The 11,291-nt window shown below is 34.1% G+C and overlaps 1 protein-coding gene across 3 annotated transcripts; it reads left to right on the forward strand.

The window, feature by feature from the left end:
- Positions 1-4,513: 4,513 nt before the first annotated feature.
- LOC112468260 (cytochrome P450 4C1-like) lies at positions 4,514-11,291 on the forward strand. 3 transcript variants are annotated; one of them, XR_003042370.1, is made up of 4 exons: positions 4,514-4,838; positions 5,520-5,699; positions 9,718-9,871; positions 11,123-11,291. XR_003042370.1 is itself a non-coding variant. In XM_025037376.1 (3 exons), exons 1-3 carry the CDS (start codon positions 4,628-4,630, stop codon positions 5,936-5,938), a joined length of 552 nt encoding a protein of 183 aa, XP_024893144.1. In that variant the 5' UTR covers positions 4,514-4,627; the 3' UTR covers positions 5,939-7,242. The 3 variants fall into 3 exon arrangements, 2 of the variants coding, with proteins under 2 accessions (XP_024893144.1, XP_024893145.1); XM_025037376.1 differs by lacking the exons at positions 9,718-9,871; positions 11,123-11,291 and adding an exon at positions 5,778-7,242; XM_025037377.1 differs by lacking the exons at positions 4,514-4,838; positions 5,520-5,699 and adding an exon at positions 10,091-10,245 and having other exon boundaries at positions 9,422-9,871.

Here is an 11,291-nt window from a genome sequence, read left to right on the forward strand (position 1 = left end):
TCCGTTGGTCACATGGGTACCATAAGCAGCGTTTACAATGTTAATAGCGAGTTCGCACAATATACAGGTTCCGAGATATTTGATTTGGCGGTTCAACCCTGTTGGCGGTTTAGCCCCGGTCTTCCCTACTTTATTTCTGAAAATTACACTTTTATGATATATTACTTATTGTCTTAATATACTCAAAATGTACTTAATATAAATAAAATTTTTATTTTTCACTGCTTTCTTGGATATTATCTATGATCTTTTCTTCTGCCTCTATTTTTTAACCTTTGTTGTGCACACCTCTTCAAAATTACGTATTGTGCACGGGGGGTCTATTAGACCCCTTAGTCACTTAATTGTTTATTACAGACGTACAATTCGTTATTTTGACTCAAACAAAATTGCTGGCTATTGTTCAAAGCTTCCAAAGGTCTAATAGGTTTCATTAATATCTTGCAACATAACAGAATTACAAATGATATGTTAACTAAAGAAACCGAAAAATGGACTTTTTTCACTAAAAAATGCATAAAAAATTCAATTTTTAATATTTGTACGTATTAGAAAAACGCGTTTGAAAAAACGCTGGGGTCTATTTGACCCCTGTGTGCACAACAAAGGTTAAATCTATAGTTTATTTACAAAGACAAAATATAGGAGGATTGGGATAGGGAATATACGTATATGGGTGCGAGAGGGTGCTCGGTAATCGATTATGCAATTGTAAACGATAGTGCGCAAGAACGAGTGTTGGAATTTAAAATAGGGGACAGGGTGGACTCGGATTTGCCTCTGACCTTGTTACTGGAGGAAGAGGAGAATACGAGACAAATAGAGGGGTGGACAGAAGAGGAAGAAGAGGAACAGAATATGTCAAAGAAGATCATATGTTGGAACGAAGAGGTAAGAAAATTATACAGGGAAAAGACGGAGGTATGGAATGAAAACGAGGTCCAGGAAATAGAGTCGGTGGATAAAAAATTGGAGAAAATCAAAAACTGGATCCTTGGAGCCTTAGTTTATAAGGAAGTCAAGATAAAGAAAAGAAAAAAATAGGGCACAAAGATTGGTGGGATAGGAGCTGTACCAAAAAGAAGAGGAAGGTGAAAAGAAAGTACAGAAGATGGAGAAGTAGAAAGGGAAGTAAGGAAGACTATTTGGAAGGAAAGAAATGCATGAAGGGGTGGTTAGAGAGGAAAAGGATGGAGAAGAGAGGAATTAAGAAAATTGAAGGACGAAAAGAAAATTTGGAACTACATAAACAATCGAAGAAAGAAGAAAGAATGAAAACAGAATAATATTCCGAAAGAGAACTGGAGAAGTTACTTCATGGAGTTGTTAGGTGGGTCCGAGATGGAAGGAAGGGAAGAGGCGTTGGAGGTGCGTGACATGGGAACAGAATAAAGAAATGAGGAACAGGTTCAAGATACAGAGGGTGCATTCGGGGAGACGCTATTAACACTATAAACGCAAACGCTATGAACTTTGTTCGAGGAGCCAATAGCGCGACAGCGATAGCAAGCTCCCCGAACGCAGCTTAAGCGCCAATAGTATTTCGTGCCTCACCTCGAAAATAATAGCGAAAATAGCGCGAGTGATGACGTCACGCTGCCTTTACAGTGACGTCATCATCGTATATCACAGCGCCACAAAGCGTCTCCTCGAACAGTTTTGGACGATAATTGTGCTAATAGCGTGCTCCCCGAATGCACCCAGAAAAGGAGTTGCAAGAAGAGAAGATAGTGAGGGCAGTCAGGAATATGAAGTTAGGCAAAGCTGCAGGTGTCGATGAAATCCCAATGAAAGCATGGCGGTATGGTGGCGCAGCAGTAAGAAGAGGTTTAACTGATCTGTTGAAGCTCATTTGGAAGGAAGGTAAAATTTCGACCGAATATGGCGAACAAGTATAGTTGTCCCCCTATATAAAAGGGGGAATAAAGAGAGAACAGACAACTATCGAGGGATCAAATTGGAGGAAATAATGGGATGATACCTGACAGCCAAGCCGGCTTTAGGAAAGGGAGGTCTACGATGGACAACATATTTATCTTGAATCATATAGTGCAAAGGGAGAAGAAGGAAAGTATGGCAATTGGGAAAGACAAGATTTTTGCAATATTTGTGGGTCTAAGGACAGCATTCGACAACGTTGACAGAGAAATTTTATAAAAGAGAATGGAAGAGAAAAGAGTGGAATGCAGTTTAATAAACAGAATAAAAGAAATTTACAAAAAGACGGAGGTGACAATAATGACGAAGGATGAGTTCACAAGGTGCCTCAAGACGAAGAAAGGTGTAAGGCAGGGCTGTGTGATGAGTCCCGCCCTGTTCAATTTATACATTGCGGACATTGATAAAGCTTTAGAAATGCGTGGCATAAGAGGGGTAGAGCTAGGAGGAGTGAGAGTGTGGTCATTAGCATACGTGAATGATATAGTTTTGGTAGCGAAAAACAGAGAGGCTTTACTAGATATGATGAGCATGTTAAAAAGATTTTTAAAAGAAAAAAAACTAGAATTAAGTACAGAAAAAACTAAAATGTTGGTATTTAATAGTAAAGGTAAAAAAGGTAGGAAGACATGGAAATGGGGCGATAAAATAATAGAGAAAGTAGAAACGTTCAAATATCTGGGATTCACGTTTAATAGGAAAGGTAATTATGTCGATCATATAAAAGAACTGAATAGGAAAGGAAGGATCGCTGCAAATAGGGTTTGGGGTTTAGAAGAAAGATTATGCAAAGATGATTTTAATAAGAGATGGACGCTTTTTAAGTACCTAGTGAAAAGTGTAATGGAATACGGAGCAGAGGTATGGGGGTAATGTGAAAAAAAGGAGTTGGAAAAAATCATGTTGGATTATGTAAGATGGGTATTTAGACTAGATTTTTGCACACCGAGGTATGTAATACTAAAGGAACTAGGACTAGAGAAACTAAAAATTTGTTGGGGTATAAGAGCCATGAGGTACAAGAAAAGAGGCAGAGAGAAAAAAGACGGAAGTTTAGTAAAGGCATGTTGGGATAAAAAAAACATAATGGTTAAAAAGAAAAAGGATTTATATAATTTGGAACGAGGAAGATTTTATAATAACAATGATTGGAGCTCTGAAGTAATAAAAGAATTAAATAATGAAGGTAAAAATACGGAAGGCTTAGTAAGAATAAGGGAACAGGACATTCAAGGACAAATAATAAACAGTAAAATAGCAGAGGCAAGGTATAATACAAGGTACAAAAAGATAGAGGCGAGAAACAAAACACCTAGTTATTTATTAAAAGCTAACTTGAATAAAGTAAAAACAGAAGATGAGATTAGAGCGATGGTAAAATTAAGGTGCGGCAATTTAGAGGACACAAATAAATATTGGCTGGATGAAGAAGATATGAAGTGTAGATTCTGCAAGATAGGTAGGGACAATTTAGAGCATTACATAAGCACTTTAATTCAATTTAAAAATATTTACTTTATTTCTTCCAACCGATTATCTTGAATTAGATCAATGTTAATTTGTAATTTGTGCGCGAGCGGAGGAAGAAATCGGAGATGAGGCTTAATTCGAGAAAGTGTCTTTAAATCTATAGTATATATACACAGTAGAAATATAAGTCTATATTTACAATGTTTTTGATTTGGTTACGCAAGTCCGCGAGACACGGATTTGATAATTTGCGAACGCCAAAAATTCTCCATTCCGCGAGCCACGGTTCGTACCAAAAGGAGACTTGACGCGAGCCACGAAAGTCTCTCGGTAATCGCTGCAAAAGACAAAGCTATCGTTTTAGTTCAGTATAGCAATACTGTTATATTCGGTAATCGCTCCGGATAATAATCGAATGCGGGGCCGCGCGCGGAGGTCCGGGATTTTATACGAACGCGTCACACGAACACCGGATTCCCGGCAACGAGCCGAAAAATTTGTCGAGCCAATCGACCACCGACTTATCGAATATTCGTTTAATTTGAACTCAGCTGATTTCGGGATCGACAGCCGATCAGCTGTTTTCGCTGAAGCTTTCTCTCGCTGTCTCTCTCGCTGTCTCTCGCTTTGTTTTGGGTGTTTACACTGTTTACTAAAAGGGAGAGAGAGAGTCAGCCTACGCAGAAAAAGAGACAATTTTTCTGCCTCTCGAATAACGCCGGTTATTCCCGAAATAAATATAAGTTTAGCTTGATATAATATTACGCATGATTCGCGTAATCGAAGCAATTTCCGCGGAGATTGTAACATCAAGTTGTAGAATTTGTATACGAAGCAAATATTGTTAAAAGTGGATTTTTTTTACTGCTTTATTTACTTATTTTTTTCTCGGTTTCGAACATAATTAGATTTACATATGTTTACAATATCTTAATCAATCATAAAAAAATAATTGTATTATTAAATATAAAAAAAATAAATTATTAAATAATATAATCATATTAAATATAAATATTATAAAAAAAGATACAACAAAATAACAATTAAGCGTATTACAAAGAAATTCTTTCTCGTTTTATTACACGATGTGTTGTCGAAGAAGTTTAAACGCATATCACAAAAAGAATACATTAGTAATATTCAATGGTTATTGAAAATCAATTAATTTTAAATTAAATAAAAAAATATATGTTTTACTGCACATCGTTATCACACAATTATGCAATATGTTATTTATGTTTCAGGCGCCAAGTGGCATTCACGACAAAAGATATTAACCCCCACATTTCATTTTAATATATTGCAGCATTTTATTCAGATTTTGATTGAGGAAGGTGAAAATATGACCAAATCTTTGAAAAATGCAGGAGGCACAGTTGTGAAAGATTTAGTACCATTTTTTAGTGAACATACGTTGAATGCAATATGTGGTATATGTTATGTTCATAACTGTACATTTTTACTGTAAATTTTCTTCCTAAGGCTCCTGGGTAGTCACCGCAACCATATTAGATTCTTACTATCGAGGCGAGGAAAACACACAATTTTGTTGTGCATGCCATTTTCAAATAAAAAGACATTTCAATAAAACATCACTATATAGATCGTTTCAAAACACTTCCAAAATTGGTCGAAAACTACGCGGGGTTAAAATCTTCGTGACCTAAAACAAATCGTACTACGATGCTCCATCTGATATAATATTTTTAGAAAATAATGTTAAGCAAGTAATGCTTAATACAATTTAAATAATAATTATATTATATTCTATATCATACAAACTATAAGCAACTATTTCTATGTTGTATTTGATAACTTTGTGGAATAATAGTACAGCGATACGCTCGCGAAGAGAATAAAGGAACGTGTGTGTTTCTCTAGCCGCGCAACGAACGAACGTTATATAAAAGAAAGTCTGCGTTGCCTGGCAACCTAACAACAGCTAGCGCCGCTTACACAAAACTAAGATCTAGGGAATATGTATATATACAAGGTGATCAGATTGCACACTACTTAACAGTATTAGATGTATATTCAATTTTAAATATAAAATTTGAATACAGCTTAAATTTTATTATTTCAAAACCTTAATTATTGTATATGCTTTTTAGAGACATATTTGGTACCTGCTGGAACAATCTTGCATCTTTACATTTACGGAGTTCATAGAGATCCCAATTTTTGGTCAAATCCGGAAGTATTTGATCCTGACAGATTTTTGCCTGAAAAAATCCGAAATCGTCACCCTTATTCGTATTTACCATTCAGTGCTGGACCACGTAACTGCATTGGTAAGCTGTACCTATTTTTTATATCCTGATGTATAATACTATGTTATATTAACATAGGATATATGTACCAAATTATAGGTCAACGATTTGCTATGTTGAAAATGAAAGCGACGATAGCTCCTCTTATACACAATTTCTACTTGGAGCCCATTGATTATTTAAAGAATTTTTGGATGCAGGTTGATTTGGTATTTCGCCCTGCTCAACCACTTCGTGTAAAAATTTATCCCTGTCTGTAAAACAAATGCAAGCCTTTGAAGCACAAATATCGATTTAATGAAAATCATAAAAAGCAAAGGAAAGGTTTTATTTCCTTACAAAATGATTGTCAGCGTCGTAATAATAACACTTTGGTCACTGGTCATTATTGGTCACAAAATTAAAATATAAATGGAATGTATTAAATGTATAAAATGTATGTATAGTGGTCAGCCGCGATGACTTTGTAACATATACAACCATAAGATTCAAAAATTAAAATAACGCTTAGAATAATCAATGATTCAAAAGATAATTTTAACGTGAATAGAACTTTTTATCACATTTTGATTTAAGGTGGTCCTTTCGTGAGAACAAGTATTAGATAGATACCTAAATTTGATATATGTTAAATATACAGTAATAAGGGGCATGTGTACGAAAAATCAAGTAAGGTTACCGACACTTTACAAGAAATAAGTCATTCTAAATGTGCGTTCGCGGAGCGTGCCATTGTCATTCTATCCTTGTTTACATCTAATGAACGAGAAAGATAGAATGATGCAAATCGCCACGTCCGAGGTTTTCAACGAATAATACATGTACTTAGCGATCAGATGAATACATTATTCATGTCTTAAAATATTCCCTGAAGTTTCCGGATTTCGTACATACCTTGAAAATAAGGGCTTGCCGAATGTTTTGCTCTGATATATGAGGTTAAATAAGTAGTGGTCCAATCGCATATTGCTTTACTTGTACTGTCATGCCTGACCTAACCTAAATCGAGTCCAACCGCACTACTATTGTGATATTTTTTTAATTAGTAAATAATTAAATACGATTAAATCGTGCGTGTAAAATCATATTATATTATTATAATTATTGGGATGTTGTGTAATGTTTGTCAATATGTTTGTTTTCAATTACCTCATGACGGACTGTTACTTGACTAGCTGGGTCCGCGAAAGGACCACCTTAATATCTATTAAAATATTTGTAAATTTTTCAAAAAAGATCTTTATAAGACTAAACTTTCACAGTATCAGATTAATTCATTTTCTCTAATAATTATTTTTAAATTGTTGAAATAAAGCGATCCAAATAAACGGGAAGAAATGATTGATTTACACAAATAGTAATGCTTACTGCAAAGTTGTTCAACTGGCGTCAGGTGTAGTACTTCCAGGCTTCTTCCTCCATCTCTTAACAGAACTTCTTCTCATTCGCATCACGATGCAAAGTTATACAAAATAACTTAAAAAAATACAGTTTTTATCAAGAAGTATATATCTGTTACCCGTTTTGTGTTTCTATTACGTTTTCATTAATTTAACGTGGACTTTTTTCGCACAGTTAACTTACCCTACTATCGGGGCAAGTTGACTACAATGCAGCATGTTCGTATTTCACTTAATTATTACAAAGAAGTTATACAGGAGCGTTCCTGGCATGAAAATGTAGAGAAAGGTTCTCTTTAACATATTAGTACTGTTTAATCATGATAATTAGTTGTTTAAAAACTCAAATGCCGAAATTGTAAAAACAGTGCCGACGAGCCCCGGTCTCCTCTATTTTATCTATATATTAATAAGAGTAATATTTTATATTTATTTGTTAAGTTATAAATAATTTATTAAATATTTTAAAAAATCTTAAAATATAAGCTAAAATATTTTAAACAATAAATAAGTGAAATAAATAAGTTGAATACGACCGTATAAGATATACATTCAAATTACGGAGAGGCCGTTAAAATATTTTATTTATTACACAATGTATTAACCATTCAATATACTATTACATTATACTGTGATCTGAAAACGATATACTACGCAAATAAATAATTATTTCCATTAGTAACAATAACAATTAATAAATAGATTATAAAATGCTCACCTTATCTGTTATACCTGGCCGTCTTCTCGGCTTGTCCTCTTTTCTTCTTTCTCCGTTGCTATTTCTTTGTGGCACTTATATCTGATCTGTTTTCTAAAACAAACAAAATATTGATTACAAAAACGCAATTACAAGCAATCATCAGAATACAATAATCGCGCACCTCTGATGCTATACTTTCTATATATGATACTCTCGAAATTAATCACACGTACTTATAATCATATTGCGACAGCAGAGAAATAAGAGAAAAAATTATAGCACGTTCGACACACACATCAGCGATATTTCACAAATAAAAATCAACGCAACGAAATGTATGTAGGTATGTAAAATAACAATAAATTAAAGGTTTCTCACGGGATAGATCTTCGGCCGAACAAGACGAAATGTACTCGTCCGAACGGATTATCAACATCCGAGTGCCGAATCTATACTTCTAGCTCGTGATAGGTACTGTGATAAATATTAAATGCAAAGTTAATACATTGTATTCACTAATTAAATAAGTCGCGACGGCCACTCGTTTCGGAGCCGATCCACCTCGTGTCTGTCCGCCGCGTTCTGAAAATAAAAGGGAAATGTAATCAACATATGGCAGAGGCGCTTCGTCTCCAGCGCGCGGTTAAAGATGTATGATAGATAGCTATTATATGTATAATTTTGTTTTCTTGATTTAAACAGTGTAGAGCTAATCTCAGAAATTATTTATAAACAACAGGTATTATTTGGGGACAGAAAAAGCGTGAAAATCGCAATTTTGTCCCATTTTTGTACTTGATATTGTTTAAATAAATCATTAAAAAACTGAAAAAAATATATAACTAGAAAATCTTAAAAAACAGTAATTGCAATTCTCGATGTCATAGAAGTGTACATACATACCATAAAAATTTTATTCATTTTTACCGTACATGAGCAGAGATACATATTATGATATTTACATATGGGAAGTTATAGTGTATATACATATATACATATATATATATATATATATATATATATATCGCATCAATAAAATGCACGAATAAGCGTGCATAATCCATCTGATTCAACGGCGAAAGGTAATCCAACGTTTTATACGCATTTTTCATAACTGCACGGAGAAAATTTTATAGTAAATATTACTATGGTGTCGCACTAGCTGCGGACCATCAAGACGCTAATAATTATAGCATTAACTGCTATGATCGTAGCACTAAATGCTATGGACATAGTAATTTTACTATAAGACTATAGCATTTAAACTTGTGCGTCTTGATGGTCCGCAGTTGGTGCGACAGCATAGTAAAATTTAATATAAAGTTTTCTCCGTGTGCTAAACGCGCGCTTCTCTTAATGCTTATTGTTTTTGTTATTGTTAGTCATGTACGTAGCAGAACGGCGCACAACGCTAGCCTGTTTCTTCTTGTGCGCTTATCGAAATTTTCGGAGAACCGAATGCTTCATATCTCTTCTATATGTGTTTTTGTGCAAAACATTTATACATTTAAAAAATAGAGGCAGAAGAAAAGATCATAGATAATATCCAAGAAAGCAGTAAAAAATAAAAATTTTATTTATATTATAAGTACATTTTGAGTATATTAAGACAATAAGTAATATATCGTAAAATGTGTAATTTTCAGAAATAAAGTAATTCGATAACAACGTTGTATTAAAGACAAAATGAGATTAAGATAGGCGAAATCTGCAGCAGCAGTTTACGTTATATATTTTTTTTCTTTTATTTATCATACATATCTCCACTTATCATTCGCTTTGGTTTCACGCTCAACTTGTATCATTCAGCACAGTCTTACACAAGTGGTGAAAGGATTGCGTAGGATTACTTACTGTTGAATAAAACGTTATTTCATACAATTCTACATTAACTATAGACGACGGAAAAACATTTTAATTTCTCTGTGATTTTACGCAGAAAGAAGTACGAATATTATCAAACATAACAGGAGACAAATTTGAAGATTCTAATGTGAGAAGATGTCGTCCGACGGAAGCAATTCTACTTTTTATAAGAAGAAACATAATATAAGTGAAAGTAATGTGGACTTAGATGATCAGAAAATAAAGAGGTAAGCAAACATATTTCGGAACACTTTAATTTTTCTCGTGTTATAGCCGCCATGTAATATCAAATTTTCATATTAGTGACAAAGAGCATTATGATGACGATTAACATAAGAAAAATTAAAGTGTGATTACGTGAGGGGTAACATGAGAAAAATTAGAGTGTTTCGAAATAGGTACTGTTTCGATATACCACTACTTTCATCGTTTCCTTACTCGGTTAGATCGTACCCCGAGAGCTTCCTAACATCCCAGCCGTGTTCTATAGGCGGTAGTATCACAGTGGATATACCGTCGCTTACCCCTAGTCCTCATGAGTCGACGGCTTCTTTATCTTTCTCTTTTTCTTTTTTCGCTAACTTCTTCCGAAATATGCAAGGTAATTGTGTGTATGCGTGCACGTATTGTGTGCATGGCGTGTACGTGTGTGCTCGCACCCGCGCATGCATGAGCAATGAGAGAAAAAGCATTTTCGTTAAAAAAAAAATGGTACATATAATATACAAATGTTCTGACCCTGATAGATTACAAAATATACAAATAATTGTTCTTAGAAGAAATGAAATTGTGAAGAATCTACTGTCATTTTATTCAAATTTCTTTGAAGACTTGCAGATAAAAGAGCAGATTCTTAAATTCATAAATTCTATCTGAACAGTAGTGACGAGACTAAAAATGTCTGAAAGGCATGAAAGAAGGATGCCAAGTTTATGTATCTTTCAGAGTCGCCGAAGAATTGCTATAAATATAGCCATGCGATGTAATTATTGCAAAATTATTACATGTCCCAATTATATTGACAGTGTCCCAATTTGTGATAATCTCACTCGTCTTTCTTATAGCGAATTCGATTGGACACACCAGTGCGCACTCAGTGCACATTAAAGCCGTCGTACACAAATCAACGTATATATAAATTGTATATTTAATATAAACGGGTTAAGTCACGAAGTGCTTAATATTCTTTATTGTACTATTTGGTAAAATTGTATTGGGCATTTTATCAGTCGAAATATTTGCATTTTACTTTAAATATTAGAGATTAAATCAGTGTACAATGGCTTTAATGTTCACTGAGTGCGCACTGGTGCGTCCAACCTGCAAAATCGTTATTAATAAATCAGCTAATAAGTACGGATCCAATATTTATTTTAAACATGTATTCAACATGTAAACAAAATCAATTTTGTATAATTTGTTTAACATGTATATTATTAATTTATTAATTTATTATTATGATGAGATTCCTCGGTCAGTAACTTGGACATTTGCGAGATTCTAAGGAGGTCTATTGAAAGCCCAGCACGTTTGAAAATGATCAAAGAAGAGGCTCTTTTGTATGGTCATGACATCGTTTTTCGTGAACTACTTAACTTACGACCCGAAGTAACCGATAAGATGATTCTGGAAGCCTGCCGACTACTG

This window comes from Temnothorax curvispinosus, unplaced genomic scaffold (assembly GCF_003070985.1).
Source record: "Temnothorax curvispinosus isolate PA1 unplaced genomic scaffold, ASM307098v1 QBEX01018237.1, whole genome shotgun sequence".
Taxonomy (NCBI): Eukaryota; Metazoa; Arthropoda; class Insecta; order Hymenoptera; family Formicidae; genus Temnothorax; species Temnothorax curvispinosus.

What these genes read in the sequence shown, in the direction of transcription:
- LOC112468260 (XM_025037376.1), top strand. Translation starts at nt 4,628, where the DNA reads ATGCAATATGTTATTTATGTTTCAGGCGCCAAGTGGCATTCACGACAA. An exon ending in TACGTTGAATGCAATATGTG is followed by an intron (nt 4,839 to 5,519) that starts GTATATGTTATG and finishes TATGCTTTTTAG; the next exon opens with AGACATATTTGGTACCTGCT. An exon ending in TGGACCACGTAACTGCATTG is followed by an intron (nt 5,700 to 5,777) that starts GTAAGCTGTACC and finishes ACCAAATTATAG; the next exon opens with GTCAACGATTTGCTATGTTG.